The 20,146-nt window shown below is 33.8% G+C and overlaps 1 protein-coding gene and 2 long non-coding RNA genes across 4 annotated transcripts in view; 1 reads left to right on the forward strand and 2 right to left on the reverse strand.

Annotated features, from left to right (window-relative positions):
• Positions 1 to 678: 678 nt before the first annotated feature.
• LOC126888072 (uncharacterized) lies at positions 679 to 3,434 on the reverse strand. Of its 2 annotated transcripts, none has more exons than XR_007699375.1 (2): positions 3,288 to 3,434; positions 679 to 1,035 (listed from the first exon to the last, which is right to left on the reverse strand). It is a non-coding gene; the product is annotated as an uncharacterized LOC126888072 (long non-coding RNA). The 2 variants fall into 2 exon arrangements; XR_007699376.1 differs by lacking the exon at positions 3,288 to 3,434 and adding an exon at positions 2,899 to 3,055.
• The window catches only part of LOC114324737 (zinc finger protein 227), a 30,470-nt gene continuing 13,678 nt past the window's right edge, over positions 3,355 to 20,146 (forward strand). The window contains exon 1 of the mRNA XM_028272568.2: positions 3,355 to 3,571. Coding sequence (XP_028128369.2) covers positions 3,445 to 3,571 — 127 coding nt within the window. The 5' untranslated portion in view covers positions 3,355 to 3,444. The remainder of the gene's footprint in view (positions 3,572 to 20,146) is intronic.
• On the reverse strand, positions 8,078 to 9,498 carry LOC126888068 (uncharacterized). The gene is made up of 2 exons (XR_007699374.1): positions 9,277 to 9,498; positions 8,078 to 9,179 (listed from the first exon to the last, which is right to left on the reverse strand). It is a non-coding gene; the product is annotated as an uncharacterized LOC126888068 (long non-coding RNA).

Raw genomic sequence — 20,146 nt, forward strand, 5'->3', positions numbered from 1 at the left:
GCTGTGTCCATCTGTTATCCGACATTCTAGCTATGTGTCCAGCCCAGTTCCACTTTAGGGTCATAATTCTTTATATGGCATCCGTCACTCCTGTTCTCCGTCTTATCTCCATGTTCGTAATTCGATCCCGACGAGAAATGCCTAGCATTGAGCGTTCCATGGCTCTTTGGGTAACACAAATTTTATTTCTTACTTTCTTGGTTATTGTTAAAGTTTCTGCACCATAGGTAAGTACTGGCAACACACACTGATCAAGGACTTTTCTTTTGAGACACGTAGGCAGCTCTGACTTAAGGACATAGCGCAGCTTGCCGAATGCCACCTAACAGTACAATAAGGAAGAAACATTTTTTATCTTTATATGGAAATGGTTAACTATTTACATGGGAAATAAGCCACAATTAAACTGAAAAAATAGTTTCATGAACGTTTCGAAGCAGTAGTATTTTGACAACGAAACCCGATTTATGCTTCGAAACGTTAATAAAATTATTTTTTCAATTTAATTGTGGCTTATTTCCAATCTAAATAGTTAATCATAAAAATACCACAAGGAAATAGCTTCAGAACAACATGGAAATGGTTAGTACTCATTTGCGTCAGCATTTTAAATATGCTTAAAAATAATTTATTAATTAAAAAATATTCCGATTTTTGAACACATGTAGACAATGGAAAGATTGTGGAATCTATATTTATTATGATTAACTTACAGTTTTAATTATTTATTATGTATATAATTCAAGCTAAACCGTTGTGAGTTCTACGTGTGTTTCATGTTGTCTTTGTGTGGGTGTATTGTGTAAATAAGTGTACTCGTACGTGTTTGTATATGTGCATGTTTGTGTGAATGTGCGTATGTGTTGGTGTTTAAGTACGATGTACTATATTCAATAAAGGCTAAGATATATTAAAGAAATATTTAGTTTGTTATAATATTGAAGAATAATCCATGCTCCATCATTTATGAAGAAAGGATGTGGAAATTTATAAACGTCGAAATGCAGCTGCTAAACTGTACACCACTCTTGCGCCCTAAAATAAGAATAAATTAATAAAAGATTGGTTAATTCGACCATGATAGATTGGTCAAAATACGCACTTTTCATACAATTTTGTAAGAATAATTAAAATATTTCTGAAATAAGAAGAAAATTATTTTGGCCTGTAAATAAACGTATCTATCAATCCGAATTAATTTTTGTGTTTAAATTCGTGCAGACGCATTTTAAAATAATGTTTTATAGTCCAGGGAGCATCTGTTTTGAGATGGACGTTGAGAGGTGACTCAAATTTTTTTGCAGAAATTGCTTGAAAATAACTCGATAATATTTGAGTTGAAATATGAAGGTCCTAAGTGTAGCATAAATGGTTGAAGAACGTAAAATGCGAATACTTGTTTTTGTATGGTTTTTTCGCAATTATTGCTATTTTGCAACAAGGGTGACTATTTTTTTAATGTTTAACCAATTCTATATTGTAGGAAATTTAATTACGCAACTTTTACGTCAGTACAACTTTTCTCGGAAATGAATACTTTTAAAGTTATAATCAAAAAACGAAGAAAAAAATCGAATTTTTCCTTCATTTTTTGACATTTTGATTATTTAAACAATGTTCCGGGACCTTTTTGAGAGGGAGGATAACTCAAATATTATTTGACCTATTTGCAAGCAATTTCTGCAAAAAAAATTTAGTCACCTCTCAACGTGCAAATGTACTAATATTTTTACAGATGCGCTCTGGTCTATTAACATTATGTACTACACTTGCAAAAAACGTCTCACTCGATGAATTTATTAGGAAAGTCAAAAAGTGACTGAATCAAAGTTGAAAGCCGTCCCTACAGGATTCTGAAGAAATTTTGTCATTATTTTATTACTGAGCTGTTATTTTTAATTGTTAACCAAGTGAGGCGGCCGTCAATGTGAATTGACGGCCATTAGACGGCCGGAATGGTGCATCTCTTTCGCACTCACTATTGACGGCCACCAATATGCAGTTAGCGCTCATTGTTAATAATTAAAAATAACAGCTTAGTAATAAAATAATGACAAAAATTTCTTCAGGATTTTGTAGGGTGGACTTTATTAAACTTTGATTTGGTCACTTTTTAACTTTCATAGTAATAATTTTTAACTGAGTTATTAAGCCTTGAAAATGGCGATTTCCGCGTTTTTTAAATATTATATCGCGTATAACTCGACAAAAATAAATTTTAGAGAAAAATCACCTCTTTTTTGCTTATATTATAATGATCCAAAAAATGTAAGAAAATTGAACGAATCGAAAAAATTAATGTTTTGAATTTGTTTAAAAAAATTGTTTAAACCATTTTCTGACCGCGGCACCTCCCGGAACCCTGCGGATTTGTTATAAGGAACTCTTTTTTAGTAAGTTTGTGCGAAAAAATCGAATCGGAATAATTTACATAACGGGGGCGACCATACAGCCTGGACCATACAACCTCGAGCAATTCAAACTAATCGGAAATCATTCGGTCATTACGAACTTGGGTCTCCAGTTACGTCACGACTCCCTTCTCTTCGAGATGCGCAATATATTATCTTGTTATTTATAGTATCATGACTTCGCGTTCCACACTTTGCATTAATACATAACAGAAATGAGGCATATTCACTTTTTAAATTAATTCTTCCAAAGAAAATAATAAATTAGTCCTTAAAATACAATTATGAACTCACAAAATAACATTTTGTTATAATATTTATGTTTGCCTCCCAGCCGCCATATTGACTTAATTTTGACAGCATATTAGAGTGCCCTATGTGAAAAATAAGTCAAATCAATATGTCAATGTCAAATAAATCTTAGGTTAGGTTATCTTCATCTTCGTTAAAGAGCATAGAGGCATATATTAACATAGAGGGAGCCTACCTTCCGCGCTTCCTGACGACAAGATCTCATGGACTGGTTTGCTGCATCTCTTTCTAACACATTGTATCGAAAATCTATGATGACATTAAGTGTGAATATAGGCACGGAAGAGGAGGACAACTGTAGCAGCTTTACTATGCGTAAGAGTGAAACAGCACTAATCCAAATAAAAAAGATGGTGTCGTCACTTCGCTCTGAATGACACTTGACACTCTCTCTATGCTAATAACTCTATGTTGAAGAGACATAAAAACAAGAATTAAAGTTAAAGTAAAAAGTAAATAAGCATTTCGCGTTAAACTGAACTGATTACAGGATGCTCAGAATATTTTCTTACAACTCGAAACAAAACAAAAAACAACTGTATGTATAAACATTAAAATACTTACATCTTTAATAATTGTAGTGTGAGGTGACCCTCTTGGATTTCATATAAACAAAGAACAGGAATACTCTATGGTACCATTCATGGTGGTACGGTGACTACATTGAATGTAGTAAAGGATTTTGTATATTTCTAATATATTTACTCAGATTATAATATAAATGTCAGCTATGGAATTTAAAGTAGAGATTAAAGAAGAGCAATTTGTTGAATATAACCAAAAAGATACAGAGAACCAGCCATGCACATCAGTAGACCTAAAAAACTTCAAAAATGAAGTTAACTCAGGTAGGACAAATACAGTAGAACGTCGATAATCCGGACGTCAAAAATCCGGACCGTTAATAATCCGGATTTGTATCTAGCAAAAATATCTGATTCTTTTAAAATAAATTAAGAACTTAGCTGCGAAAAACGAACCTCTACCGCAGTTCAAAAATATTTTACACATTTTTTTAAAAGCCCAAATAGTGTCTAATGTTTTTACTATACACATGCTCATATTATAAATTAATTACAATACAGCGTTTAAACATAAAAAAATGTTTTGATTAATTTCACCTCTAGACACTTTACTGTACAAGAGAAAACATAAAATTTTAAAACGTTTGTTGTACTTTAATGTGTATACTGGCCTTCTTTGAGGTAATTTCGATAATCCGGATGGGGTCCGGTTCCAATTAATCCGGACTATTGACGTTCTACTGTACTAAAAATTCATCATCATCATTCACTGTACAACCCATATGGTGGGTCTTGGCCTGTTCTCGAATCAGCTTCCATGCTTCGCCTTGGTTTTCCAATTTCGCACTCCTAACACTCGCAAGTTGTCTTCCACCAGGTCCTTTAATTGTGCTCTGGGTCTGCCTGTTCTCCTCGCTCCATCCAGTCTCTGGCTATAAATGTGTTTTGATGGCTTCACCTTATTTATTCTCTCTAAGTGACCTAGCCTGTGTATGTTAGATCTACCAATACTAGGCTCACTATAAAGGCGGTAAAGCTCATAATTATAGTGTCTACGCCATAATCTGTTTTCCTACACACCTTTATAGGTATATCTGCGGATTTAATGTTCAAAACAGCCTAACAGTTTCATCACTTTTTGTTATCATCCACGTTAGTGAGGATCATGAGTTATCAGTTATCACTTACTGGCATGTGAGGACAGGCTTGATTAGTATATCTGTATATCAATATTCATCACCATCACTGGCTCGACAACCCTTTCTGAGTCTTGGCCTTTTCCAGGATTCTTCTCCGTTCTGATCTGTTTCATGCTTTTTTCTCCAGTTTTTTATTTTTAAGGTTATTATATAATTTTCTATTTGTTCTAAATATCTCAGCTTCAGTCTTCCTCTTGTTCTTTTCCCTACTGGCATCTGTTTGAATATTTTGTTTGGTATTTCGCCTTCTTCCATTCTTTCTACATATCCCATCCAACGCAGCTGTCCTATTTTAATGAATGTTAGATATCCGGAACCTGGTATATTTTGTATAGTTCAAAGTTGTACCTTCTTCGCCAAATTCCGTTTTCTTTTGTGCCCTTATGTATGTGTCGCAAGATTTTTTTTCAAAGGTGACTAGCAATGTTTCCTCTCTTTTAGTGAGTGTCCAGGTTTCTGAGCTGTATGTGAGTACCGGTCTTATTAAGGTTTTGTATATTTGGCATTTTGTTTTTCTTGCGACGTTATCTGATCTTAGTTGCTGAATTAAGCCATGGTAACTTTTATTGGCAATAAATATTCGCCTCTTCACTTCCTCTGCAACGTTATTATCAGACGTGACTAGGGATCCCAAGTATGTAAAGTTTTTTACCCTCTCAATGTTGTATTCTACTACAGTGGAACCCCGATAAGTCACACCCCGATAAGCCGGAAGTCCGGCTAACCCGGACCGATTTTCATCAGATAAACATTTTGATTTTCAGTATTTTGTATTTTGACGACACCCGATTTGGGCGTCGGAATGTTAATAAAATTATTTTTCAATTTAATTGTGGCTTATTTCCTATCAAAATACATAGTTAATTATCAGATAAACATTTCAGCAATAAAAATGTATGTAATATAATATTTGAGACATAATGTGTATTTGTGTAATTTGAACTATACGATAGTAAAAATGACTCATGGCACACGCTGCGCCGGCAGAAACAACAGACACCTGTCTGTACATAGTATTCCTTTATATATTTCAAACAGCATTGTTTATAAAGACTAAAAGACTACCTATTTTAAAAAATTCTTTTTCAAACAATGGTCTTTAGTTTTCACTGTTCTTAAATAACATCACATCGATTGTGACTGTATTGTGTGTAGGACAGTCGTGTATTATAATATAATATTGTTCGCTTCCGTTTGCTTACGTTTGTGTTTGCATGTTTTTAGTAAACTAGATGTGTAGGTACTGTGCATACCTATTTATATAATATTTGATGTTATTTCAATTCTAACGGAGTTTATCTGTAAGTATACCTTATTTTATTAATTTTTACCAAATTCTCCGGCTAACCCGGATTTTCGATAACCCGGATCGGCCGCGGTCCCGATTAATCCGAGTTATCGAGGTTCCACTGTAGTATATAGAAAAGTTACCAGAAACCTATTGGTACTAAGTAGGAAAGGAGTGCCGGCTGAATATGTGAGAGTGTTACAAGTGATGTATCAGACGGTAACAATTAGAGAGAGCGAATGCAGCTGAAACCGGAAAATTTTGTGTGAAAGCAGAGCTTCATTAGGGTTAGGTTAAGTTCCGTATTAAACCCGTAGTTATTAATAACTAGAACTAGCGAATAACTAGAAAAGATAATGTTAGAAATGAGTATTAGGGAATCCATCGACCTGTCAAAGTTAAATCACGTGATCTATGGTTGGCACACAAAACTGTTCTTAACCTAAACTCAATGTAATTATTGATTTTTCTTATTTGTTTTTTGTCGTGATTTTGAGGTAGTATAGTATTTAAAGACATTCATTAGATTAATTATTTTATAAACTTTACGTTTTTGGTGATTTTGAGTGCTGACAACATGCCTGTGACTTGTATATTAGTGAACTGTGGAAGTCCAACTGATCGGGATAATGTTAATTTTAATTTGTTTTTTGTCCTGATTTTGAGCTAATATAGTATTTAAAGACATTCATTAGATTAATTATTTTATAAACTTTACGTTCTTGGTGGTTTTGAGTGCTGACAACATGCCTGTCACTTGTATAATAGTGAACTGTGCAAGTCCAACTGATCAGAATAATGTTAATTTTAATTTGTTTTTTGTCGTGATTTTGAGCTTAATATAGTATTTAAAGACATTCATTAGATTAATTATTTTATAAACTTTACGTTTTTGGTGATTTTGAGTGCTGACAACATGCCTGTGACTTGTATAGTAGTGAACTGTGGAAGTCCAACTGATCAGAATAATGTTAATTTTAATTTGATTTTTGTCGTGATTTTGAGCTTAATATAGTATTTAAAGACATTCATTAAATTGATTATTTTATAAACTTTTCGTTTGTGGTGATTTTAAGTGCTGAAAACATGCCTGTAATCTGTATAGTAGTGAACTGTGGAAGTCGAGCTGATCGGATAATGTTAATTTTTTTCGTGTTCCCTCTATAGGGCTTTTCATTCACAGTCATTTGTTTTGAGCTTCTGTCATATGTCGTATAATCCGTGTATAGTAATATTATACACGGATTATACAACATCTGACAGAAGCTCGAAACAAATGACAATCGATGAAAAGCCGTATTAGAAACTCATTTATGTTTCCTCACCTAACTAAATTGTCAAATAACAGGACGCACTCATGCTAGGAATTATGGTTTTTATTAATATTATTACAATTATTTATATGTGACACTAACGTAACTAGTGACATTCATTTTTAGGCCAATGTGACAAACTTTATTAATAGTACTAAATTTTAACATTTATCCCCTATTTTGTTAAAACAATATTATTTTGTTTTTCATTCTATTCAAAATAAATGCAGTTTTGACAGGGAATTTGTTTTGTTATTTATTTATTCCATATAGACCTGGATCCCGCGCACCAAAAAAAAGTTGATTAATAGCAAGCTGAAAATTTATTAATAGCTTAATGGTGTCTAGTCCGACAAACTTTGATGTACGGGAACACTGGAAGTTTTAACTGTGGAACAGGTTAAAAATTTGGAACGTCAAACTACGAAAATGTTTATGTAATTTGTCAGATAAAACTTCCAATTGATTTGCTACCAATTCATTAAACTCTCATGGAAAAACCAGACTGGTGAAAAAATCACTAACTGGGCATTTTAATGAGTAGAACACGAAGACCATGTCAAACTACAGGAATCATGTTGGTTAGTAATAGCAGTCTGATTTTTGCATGAGAATTTAATGAAAGGATAACAGATCAATTGGATGTTCTGTCCGACAAAATATATGGGATGTTTTTGTAATCTGATGTTCCAAATCTGAGTTTCCAAACTGTTTCACAATTAAAACTACCCCTGTTCCAGTGTCACAATGCATCAAAGTTTGTCCAACTGGACACCGTTAAGCTATTAACAAATTTTCAGCTTGCTATTAATCAATTTTTTTGGTACACGGGATCCAGACCTAATAGGTTTGTTCATAGTACGACACAAACGATTAGCAACTGCTGCCAACCATCAGATGCATGAGCAGTTAACTACGAATGCACATGTGTCTGATGGTTGGCAAGAGTTGCTGATCGTTCTACGAACAAACCTATCAGTAAGCACAATTTGTGATATCCATGGGTAGTTACTAACAGAAAGAGGCAGGATTCGATTTTTAAAACATTTATTTTAGAGTCAAAACATAGTCATACCTTAAACGATAAATGAATATTATTATTACAAGTTGATACTAATTACAAAAATAAATACACATTTAAAAGACCAATACATAATTACTCATGATGAAGAAGTACATTATAATTAAAAATGAATAACCATTTTCATATCGCTGCAACACAATGCCAAAGCCATCTTATATTTCAATTCGTTTAGTGAGTGCAACAAGCACTCTGACCGAACAGTTTCAAAACTCATTAGTTTTTCATCAGAGAATGCATATGTTGCTATCTCCAAACCATGTAGCTGTAACATATGTACATACATTGGGTTCTTCGTCTGTCTTGCCCTGAGCATACTAAGCTAAAAATAGGATTGCTGCAATATGGCTGCAGACTTCACTATTACCGGCCATACGCATACAATGTGAATTTGCTATGTCATCAGAACTGGCTATCACCCCACCCAAGCATTTAGTCGTTTAGCATTAGATTTTTGGAAATGCTTCACCTAAAAAAAAATATTTTATTTTTTTGGAAATTCTTCAACTACAAAAATTTATTTTTATTAGAGTATTTGCGTTCTTTACAATGATTGAGAATATTTTATTTAAAATCAGACATTCATATAATATAATTTTAGAACAATCATGACAGTAATTCAAATATATGGCAGTAATAAATCATTTTCAGAGAATTATGGAGTTCGCAGTTTACAGATTAGGACGTAAATAAATCTAATATTTAAAACCAATTTATCCAAAAGACACTAATACTGTTATCCATATATTTCTTAATGGTGAATAAATAAAATAAAGGCATACCTCCCCGACAATAATATGGAAATCAGGAAATCATTAACAATTTTTACTCCATTCAAAACAAATCCAGCTGTAAAATATTTATGTGCCTGTAGGCTTTTGTATGCTTTCATCTGCTGCTTAGAGTAGCAACTGTGACATATCAGACTCCACCAGATATGTATAAATATCTATAATAGTAACTTGATGGACTGCACTTTACTGTAAAATCTAATTCTGACTGAATTGCGTATGGATCTAAATCCCCAATTATTTTCAGCTTCAATAAATATCTAGAACAATAAAAGAAATAATGTTATTGCTTGCAAAATTCATCATTATTGATAAATATCGGGGCAAAATGAACAGTAAAAAAATTGTTTCGCCTACCTTTCTCGCAACATCTGGAGTTTCCAATAATAATTTCCTTAAATAATCAGTTTGCATTGTGGTAAAGTTTATAAAGTTCACAAAAACAGGAAACGAAATCCAAATGAATCCAAAATACGACGATAAACAATGAAAAATCATTGAAAAATAGATGCAAACATAACCTCTTTGTTAGTTTGTGTGCCAACCAGAGGTCACGTGGTTTGGATTGCCTAATATAAGAAAAAATTGGGTGTGGATCCTATTGGAAACAAAATAAGAAACAGGTTAAGGTGGCTAGATGCTAGATCTGATGTCTTCTTTCTTTTATATAGGCAGTACTGCCTGTTTTTCTTCTACGGTGCATTTCATTCTGTTTCTAAATTGTCATTCCAGTTTTTCCTTGGGTGTCCATTACTTATTCTGCCTAACAGTGACTTGTTCCTGGCTATTCTTACTATCCTTGATTTAAACATCCTGCTTATATTATGTTGATTCCACTCTTCTTTTCCGTTCTTTACCCAGGTATTTATATTATCTACCCCACATATGCGTCTGATTTCCTCACTTCTTATCCTGTTCTGTAGTCCTTTTCCAGCAATCCTTAAGATCTTCATTTCGTTGGTCTCCAGATGCTTTTGTGTTTTGCTTGTATCTAGTCTTGTTTCGGCCGTGTATAAGTCATAAGTGGCCTAATAACTGACTTATATATTCGGGCCTTTGTTTGCACTCTTACGTGTTTGTTTTTCCAAATTGTGTCGTTTAGGCATCCGGCCGTTCTACTGGCTTCAATTATTTGTTCTTTTACCTCTTCTTCGATATTGTTTTCAGCTGATAGATTAATTCCCAGGTATTAGATGCTAGATGTGATGGGATAATTGTTATATCCAGGCGAATTGAATTTGGTACAGTACAACCAGAGTTTCCAGAAACCTCAGACGTACAGAAAGAAATCGAAGGTGAATAAAGTAATTCTAGCCTCAGCCGCAGAGTTTCCTCATGCAGCGAGAATATAGTGGTGTTGGAGGTCAATAGACATTCAAAGAAATTTCTCAAAAGGAAACAAAAAAAGTCATCAACCTAAGACAAAGTTAATAGAAAATTTTAAAGTATAATTATGTAGGTACTAAGTAAAAAGGTCTTGGGTCAAAAATGTCTATTTTGACAAAGTTTTTTAATACGAAAAAAAGTAATAGAAATCGATAGAAATTTTCATCTCTGTTTTGAAATTAACTATTAAATTCAACTAAGCATTAAATTCAACTAAGCATTTACATAGTTTAAAAAACTTAGTCAAAATCGATATTTTTAACTTAAAACCTTTTTACTTATCAGTACAAAATTGATGTATGGGTTATATTAAATTTTAGAGAAAAAAATACAATCAATATTAAATAGATCAACTTAAAAACACTAGTTTTAATTATTACTTTGTTTCTCAGTGTAACTCAAATTTCCTACTGTTTTGAACGAATTCCTCATTACTTTTCTTAGTGTAGTGTGAAGTATTACCACTACTGTCCCCTGAACATCAAAGGAACCGACAGGTGCTTTCCCTTCTTGTTGGATGGAGTATTCTTTGCTAGCATGTGCATGTGCAGATGATGATATCATAGCAAGAAGAAAGGCGGACCTGCTTCAAAATTGTTCACAGCATTGGAAGCAGCAGCAAAAATAATGAGGCTACAAGTTAATATTAATAAAACTAAGTATATGAAGGTCTCAAATAATAATTAAATAGCAGAACTTAAAGATCTTAATACTGAAAATTTCTTCATAGATTATTCTGCAACAATGTCTCAATTTAACATTGCTACACTGATGAACTGCAGGTCGAGAGCCGATATGTTATTTCTATTTAAAATTCTAAACAATGCTATTAATTGTCCCTCGTTATTGGATAATGTGTACACTTAAAAACAGCGGATCCAGCATCGTCAAGAGGGGGGACTGATTGGCTAAATTTCTATGAAAAATAAATGAATGTTTTTATAATCTTTATATATAAGTTGGTTTGAGAGGGGGGGGGCGATCGCCCTCCCCTGGATCCGCCACTGCTTAAACACAATTCATAGAACTCGACACACTGCACTTTTATATTCCTTTTCATAGGACTGAGTATGCTCATTTTTCCTTTCGAGAATGCCTAGCGATTGCATTGACATGCTTCTGGATCCATTCTGTCCAAACATTAATATCTTCAAAAGGCAACATAGAAGTTAAATGATTTAAATATGTGATATTTTTCACCTTCTGTGATTTGATATACTTTATTATTTTACCAATTTTATTGTTTAATTGTCTTTTATTTGTTGATTTTTTGATGTTTTTTGTACATGATCGTTACTTTTACTATTTTTTGTATTCTTTTGTAAATGGTTCTACTATTAAAATAAATAAATAAATAAATCTAACAGTTGGAACATATACTTTCGAAGGAGTAAGAGAGTTATATATCTAGGTTCACAAATCAACCAAAGTAATACAGTAACTGCAGAGATTAACAGACGTATATCTCTAGCAAATATTTATTTATTTATTTATTTAACGGAAAATCTCCTTTTAAATAGAGCGTACTATGGATTAAACTTTTATTAACACATTCATGGACACGACTGCATATGAAGTTACTTACTCCATAAGAAAAAGTGTATATACTGAAGCGTGTCCGCAAATGTGTTAACATCAAATATAGTCACAAAAAGAACAACAATATTGATATACATGAATACAATACATGAATTGATAACAAAGATATGGTCAAATAAACAGCTACCAGCGGAGTGCAATAGCGGTATTATTGTACCGTTACATAACAAGGAAATCAGTTAGAATGTGGAAACTACCGTGGAATCACGCTGCTGAATGCAGCATACAAAATAATGTCCAACGTCATTTATGAAAGACTTAGACCACAAGCTGAAAAAATAGTTGGCAAATACCAAAGTGGCTTCTGTAGACAGAAGTCAACAATAGACCAGATATTTGTTCTGCGACAGATCCTCGAAAAAACAAGTGAATATAAAATCGACACACATCATCTCTTCATAGACTTCGAAAGCGCATATGACAATATAAACCGAGAATTCTTAATACAGTAGAGCGTCGATTATCCGAACGTCGATCAACTGAACGACCGCTTATCCGAACTCCTGACTTGTCATGTAAAAACTCGATTGAAAATACCTAAACGTATAAGCGTATTGTACTTTCTATGAAAAATAAACACGAGATTAACAAACCGTCTGAGGGAGGTGAATCTGCAACCAATTTATCCAATTAATACAAAATGGTAGGCTGCTAAAATGGATAAAAAACAAAAGACGGACATAAGTATCTGTATGTTCCGGCTTAATTCTTCTGACGGATCCACAAATCTTAATAAGATAAAACTTACCAATACGGATTTAAATGATGCTGTATGTACATATAAGCGGTTTACTCAAAACTTAAAAAAAAGATCCCGGGGAGAACCTATTTCTACTCCCAAGATTCCAGGGCGTTTTAGCTTTGTTGCATATAGTTTGTGATGAAAAACTGACACCTTAAATCAAGTTTCATATTTTTTAATCCATTCTGAAATACTTTGCCAGACAAATGGTTAAAAAACACGTAAACCAGCCGCTCGTAAACAGGTAGGATTGCTTCGGCAGAAGAAAATTGAAGGTTTTTTAATACTTTAAAAATCTTCATTTTGTTGCAAATACACCACTTTTTTGTTTAATTTTTATCCTATTTGTCACTAAAGATATACATGTATCATATATGTAAATATGTAATTATGTAAATAATGCTTTCATTCGCCTATGGATAAATAGTATTCCTATATCAATATAGTTCGATTATCCGAAAAAATCGATTTTCCGAACACCCCTGTCCCCCAATTAGTTCGGTTAATCGACGCTCTACTGTAAAAGCAATGAAAGAATTTAATGTACCAACACAACTAATAGAACTGATAAAAGAATCTCTAAAAGTAGAAAGTAAAATCCGGATACAAAACGAACTAACGGAAACAATAGATGTGAAAAAGGGACTACACCAGGGAGACGCTCTATCATGCATCTTGTTCAACATCGTACTCAAGAAATCTTATATTGCAGTATCGTGAGATCAATTATTGAATATGGTTCTATTATCTGGTCACCTAGTTATGCATATCAAATCCTAAATATTGAAAAGGTTCAAAACAAATTTTTACGTTTCGCAGCTTTTAAGATGGGTTTAACACTTAGAAATTATACTTACGATAATATATTAAAGAGATTAAATTTACAAACTCTTGAATGCAGAAGAGTCATGTTGGATATTTGTTGTCTTCGCAAAATTATCTCTGGTGTTATTAACTCCGAAGAATTGATAAGTCTTGTATACTTTAATATACCTGCTAGATTGACACGAAATCCACAAATATTCAAGGAACAACGACATGCTACAAATTATGGTCAATATGCACCAATTAGTAGATTGGCCCTGTATGGAAACAAGTTTAGTCATGTAATAGATCTGTTTGGTTCTTCAGTTTCCTCTATTAAACAAGAACTCGGGCGTCCTGAATTTTGAATTTAAAAAATTAAATAGATTTAACTGTTATAGTTAATTCAGTTAGTAGCAATCTGATTCTCGAAGCGTGAACATGTTCCGTCATTAAAAGCGCTAGAGAACTTCCTTATCGTAAAACTACCTAATTAACTAGTAATTATCTTATCAGCATCAAAAAATTGTTAAAGTGAAAAGTAACAAAAACCAAGTGATTAGTGAAACAAACAAAAGAAATATGTTCCCTTCGGGGAACTTATTAGGATTTGATAATAATGGCCAACCAATTTATCAACAAATGAATACTATACAGGATGTCCCAACAATAAATAACCAGAACCAGTCAAACCAAACAGCAGTAAAACCGCAAGTACCATTTTTGTATTTTAATCAAACACCATCTAACCAGATAACAAATCAAATGTCATGCTCAAACCAAATACCTATTCCAACCCAAATAGCTATACCAAACCAAGTACAATTTCCTAGTCAATCAACTGCACAAAATATTCAAAACACTCAAAACCCTATTCAGTCACAATACACAACATTATCCACAAACCCTCAATGCTCACTCTCATCAACACAAAACACCAATAACTACACAGATAGCGATAGCGACATAGAACTTAACGAAACAGAAAACCAAAATAAACATCCTTGGCAAGAAGTTGCCAATAAGAGAAAAAGGATGAAAAGACAAACAACTTCAGAAAAGTCCAACCAAATCCAAACACAAAACAGATTTGATTCCCTCTCAAAAGAAAATCTAGATGAACAAACAGACAATTTATCAAATACACAAAACACAAATATCACCAAAAAAGATCCCTCACCGCCACCAATCTATATTTATGGAGTTACTGACTATAGTGCTATGATAGCAAACCTTTCAACTGCAACTGCGGCAGAAACCTATTACACCAAAACCATTTCAAATAATACAGTAAAAATTAACCCTACAAACTCAGACACCTACAGGACACTCATACAGCACCTTAGAAAAGAAAACATTGTACATCACACTTACCAACCGAAACAAGAGAGGGCCTATAGAGTTGTCATAAGAGGATTACACCATTCAATACCCACAGCAGATATCTCGCATGAATTAAATAATAAGGGTTTTAAAGTTCGCAACATCATTAATGTTAGACATAGAGTTACCAAAGAACCATTGCCCTTATTCTTTGTCGATATAGAGCCAAACGAAAACAACAAAAACATATTTAACCTACAAGTCCTACGAAACTGCATAATAACAGTAGAACCACCTAGAATAAAAAATACAATAGTTCAATGCACAAGGTGTCAAAAATACGGGCATTCAAAAAGTTACTGCCTAAGGCCATTCGCCTGTGTTAAATGCGGAGGATCACATGACACAAAAACCTGCAAAAAAGCACGCGACACACCAGCAACATGTGCCTTATGTAATGGCAATCATCCAGCAAACTATAAAGGATGTGCTATATATAAAGACCTAGTCAATTCGAAAAACAAAAATATAACAAGCAGCATTCCTATACCTAGAGTTGCAAGCCTAAATAATAATAACACTAATGCTCACCACATACACCAATCACATGTAACATATGCTCAAGTTGCAGCAACTAATACTTCTTCACAAGACAACAACAATAATTCAGACCTTTCAAATAAACTTACAGAGTTCCTCAACGAATTTAAAAATATGTTTGCACAATTGATAAACCAAAACAGCATGATACTAAGCATGCTTACAACAGTGATAAATAGAACGTCGTAATGGCTAACTCACTTAGAATAGCAGAGTGGAACGCAAATGGTCTAACAAACCATGTGCAAGAAATTATACTATTTCTAAAATTAAACAAAATAGACATCCTACTTATATCCGAGAGTCACACAACTGAGAGGTCTTTTATAAAAATTCCAAACTACTCTGTCTATTACGCAAACCATCCAGATGGAACAGCCCATGCTGGTTCAGTTGTAATAATTCGTACAGCTATAAAACACTACGAACTTGCTCCATATATCACCAACAAAATTCAGAGTACTATCATAAAAGTACATGCGCTCACCTTTCCACTAACAATAGCTTCTATCTACAGCCCACCACGCCACACCATCAATCTGGAGGAATACAGAGAGTTTTTTGAACAACTTGGCTCACATTTCCTAGTGGCAGGGGACTGGAATGCAAAACATACAACCTGGGGAGCAAGACTGATATCTCCAAAAGGCAGAAATCTATTAAGATCATACAAGATAATAACCTGAAATACCTAACAACTGGTACCCCCACATACTGGCCCACTGATAACAACAAAATTCCTGATCTGTTAGACTTTGCTATAACTAAGGGAATACCTGAAATACACAGCGACATCACCCCCAGTTTTGATCTCCATTCGGACCACAGTCCCATCTTGATTACCTTAAGTACCAATATAATTTGGAAAACTCCTGCACCAAGGCTATGTTCCAGTAACACGAATTGGGTTCAATTCAAAGAAGAAATAAATGATAAAATATCTCTTGACATTCGACTCAAGCACAAAAACGATATTGAAGAAGCTGTAAAATATTTAACGGAACAAATACAACAGGTCGCTTGGAAAGCTACTCCTGTAAAGGAAAAAACCATCGATGAAAGGTATAGTATACCCCTCCATATTAGAACACTAGTAGAAGAGAGAAGAAGAGCCCGTCACAAATGGCAAAGAACAAGAAACGCGATAGATAAAACAAATCTTAACAGACTCACACACAGACTTCATTCCGCTATCCAAACAGCCAAAAACGAATCCTTTGAAAGATATGTCACAAACCTTTCTCTTGACGACAACTCTCTTTGGAAAGCCACAAAGAAATTCAAAAGGCCGGTAGTAATGAAATCACCAATTAGAAAAAATGATGGAGCCTGGGCTCGATCAGATATAGAAAAATCCAACAGATTTGCAGAACATCTATCAACCGTCTTCTCCACCCCAGAGGCCAACGATATTAACGACGAGAAAATTAGAGACTTCCTCAATGCACCCTGTCAGCTATCATTACCACTAAAATACTTCTCACCAAATGAAGTCCGTAACGAAATCAACCTGCTTAACCCTCATAAAGCTCCAGGATTTGACCTCATAACTGGCGAAATCTTAAAAAAACTCCCAAGAAAAGGTGTCGTCTTAATAACCATTATTTTTAATAGCCTCCTGAGACTATGTTATTTTCCAGTGCAATGGAAGTATGCACAAATTATAATGATACCTAAACCTGGTAAACCTCTAACTGAAGCCAGTTCGTACAGACCAATAAGTCTCCTTCCGACTTTATCAAAAGTATTCGAAAGGTTAATCCTTAACAGAATAGAAACAATAATACCTATAGAAAACCTTATCCCAGATCATCAGTTTGGTTTTCGCTCAAATCACTCAACCATACAACAGTGCCATAGATTAGTCAACAAAATAAAAGAGAGCCTAGAAGGGAAACAAATATGTCTATCAGCATTTCTCGATATACAGCAAGCATTTGATAGAGTGTGGCACGAGGGTCTTCTCTTTAAAATAAAAACTCAGCTAACTGACCAAATCTACCTCCTCCTTAAATCATACTTGTCCGACAGATACTCCCAAGTTAAATACGAAGGTACTCTATCCAACTACCACCAAATAAAATCCGGAGTACCTCAAGGCAGTGTACTTGGCCCATTCCTTTACCAAATCTTCACTGCTGATATTCCTATTAGCGAAAATACACTAATGGCAACATTTGCGGATGACACTGGTATACTAGCATCAGACATCAACGAAATATTAGCATTTAACAAATTGCAAAATCATCTCAATGAACTAGAAGACTGGCTTAAATGCTGGAAAATAAACGCCAACACAAACAAGTCTTGTCAAGTAAATTTCACAAATCGAAGAATTAGATGTCCACAACTACACCTAAATAATTCACCTATACCAATAAAAACAGAAGTAAAGTACCTGGGCCTTCATCTAGACGAAAAACTTACTTGGAAATCACATATTGCAGCCAAACGACGACACCTCGACCTAAAAGTTAAAAATATGAGCTGGCTAATCAACAGAAGATCGCAACTTTCATTAGAAAACAAACTGACCATCTATAAAACAATACTCAAACCAGTGTGGACATACGGAATCGAGCTGTGGGGCTGTAGCAAACCATCCAACACCAAAATACTACAGACATTCCAGTCAAAAACTATTCGTATGTTAGCTAAAGCCCCATGGTATGTGTCAAACCAAACCCTTCATGCAGACCTCAACATCCCCTTCATCAATGATGTGATTGCTGACCACTCCAGAAGGTACATGAATCGCAGCGCAGACCATCCAAACCATCTCATAGATGAATTATTCAACCCCCCACTGGTTGACAGACGTCTGAAAAGACTTTGGCCAGAAGACCTAGCTGCTAGGTAAATTCCAGAGAGTCGTCAATGGACGACACCTGCCACAAGCCAACAACATACATTATATTTACTTATTACTGTATTGAAGTAGATTGTAAATAAGCAATAAATAAATAAATAAAAAAAAAAGTTAATTCAGTTGTTTTCATCATTTACAAATAGTTTATATTCTTTTTTATTTTATGTTTGTGTTTTATAGTTGTAGTTTTACATGTATCTAAATTTTATATTTTCATTATTATGACAAAAGCTCTGCTTTATTGTATTTTGTATGTATTGGGTTTATCCCGTTAATAAATAAATAAATAAGAAAATAATGAGGGACACAACAGTCAATACTCGAGGAACAATCATTAATAAAAGCGTGCAAATACTAGCATTTGCAGATGATGTTGACATAATCGCAAGATCAAGAAGAGAAATGATAGAGGCGTTCAACCAAATAGAACGAGCTGCACAAAATAGTGGCCTTAACCTTTAACTACACGTGCTGGCGTATTTTGTAAGCCAGATATAAGAATTCTACTGCAAATATATTTAAGAATTTAATTTTTGACCTTATTTATGTCTCTAACCTATCACTGGAATGTGCTTTACAATTTGGTTTTAGGTTTGTTATAATCAGTGTTTTGGGAAGATTGTAATTTACTGTTTATTATTTGTTGTTTCCGGTATTGGACAATATACGCCACGATTATATTAATATAAGTACATATTTCAATTGTTTGTTAGTCATTATGGCACAAAATATATTTTTCTTTATAAACAATAGTTTTTCTCCCGTAAAAAATCACATTTCAAAAAAATTTTTATTAGCAATTTTATTTATCGTGGAATCCAGTTATTCCATAATTCCAGTTATAAAACCCAATTGGCTTACTGAGAAGGAACTCCAAGTATTCACTGATGTCTAATAAGGTTTATAACAAACAACTAAGTGTATTTTTTCAAAAAAAAAAAAAATAAACAAATCCGCTGTTATTGTGTATTTTCTTGTGGCATATAAAGTACGCCACGCATGTTATGTCATAACTTGATGCGCTGGTAGTTAAAGGTTAAAATCAATCAGAACAAAACAAAATATATGCAGGTAAGTAAAAACGCAGAAATAAGGCAGCCACAAAATATAACAATACAGTGGAACCCCGTTAACTCGGATTAATTGGGACCGCGGCCGATCCGGGTTATCGAAAATCCGGGTTAGCCGGAGAAAATGGTAAAAATTAATAAAACATGGTATGCTTACAGATAAACTCCGTTATAATTGTCACACAGACACTGGTAAACCACGTTCGCATTCCACACAAAACCACACATACAAAGCGTCGTCAAATGTCTCATTCTTAGCTTTATTAGCTTTGCACCGATTGTCCAAACTGTCTTTTGTTATCATTTTGAAAAAAAATTCTTCGATTTTAGTTCTATTTTTCTTCCAATCCGATACTGTAGATGTACCGACACCATAATTTAATGCTGCAAGATTCACCTTTATCAATTCTACTTAATGCTTCTAGTTTCTTTTCCATTGTCACTACAACATTTTTACGTTTTGTTGCCCTTATAGACAAAAGACACGCAAACACAAAATCTGAATAAATTTACGAACGATTACAAAACCGAAGCGAACAATACGACTTTACTACACACAATACCGTCTCTGATGTTATGTTATTTAATAACAATGATAACTAAGACCATTGTTAAAAAAAGAATTTTAATAGTCTTTTCTAAACAATGCTAAGAAAGTTTCAAATAAATAAAGGATAATACAGGTGTCTGTTTTCGATAACACCACAATGAATGTGGTGTGCCATGATGAGTCATTTTTACTATGGTATATGTAGTTCAATCCGGTTCCATTATCTCTCAAATATTATATTACATAGAAGTTGGTACAAAACCTCGTGAACCTTGAAAATGCGT

Source organism: Diabrotica virgifera, chromosome 1, assembly GCF_917563875.1.
Source record: "Diabrotica virgifera virgifera chromosome 1, PGI_DIABVI_V3a".
Lineage (NCBI taxonomy): Eukaryota > Metazoa > Arthropoda > Insecta > Coleoptera > Chrysomelidae > Diabrotica > Diabrotica virgifera.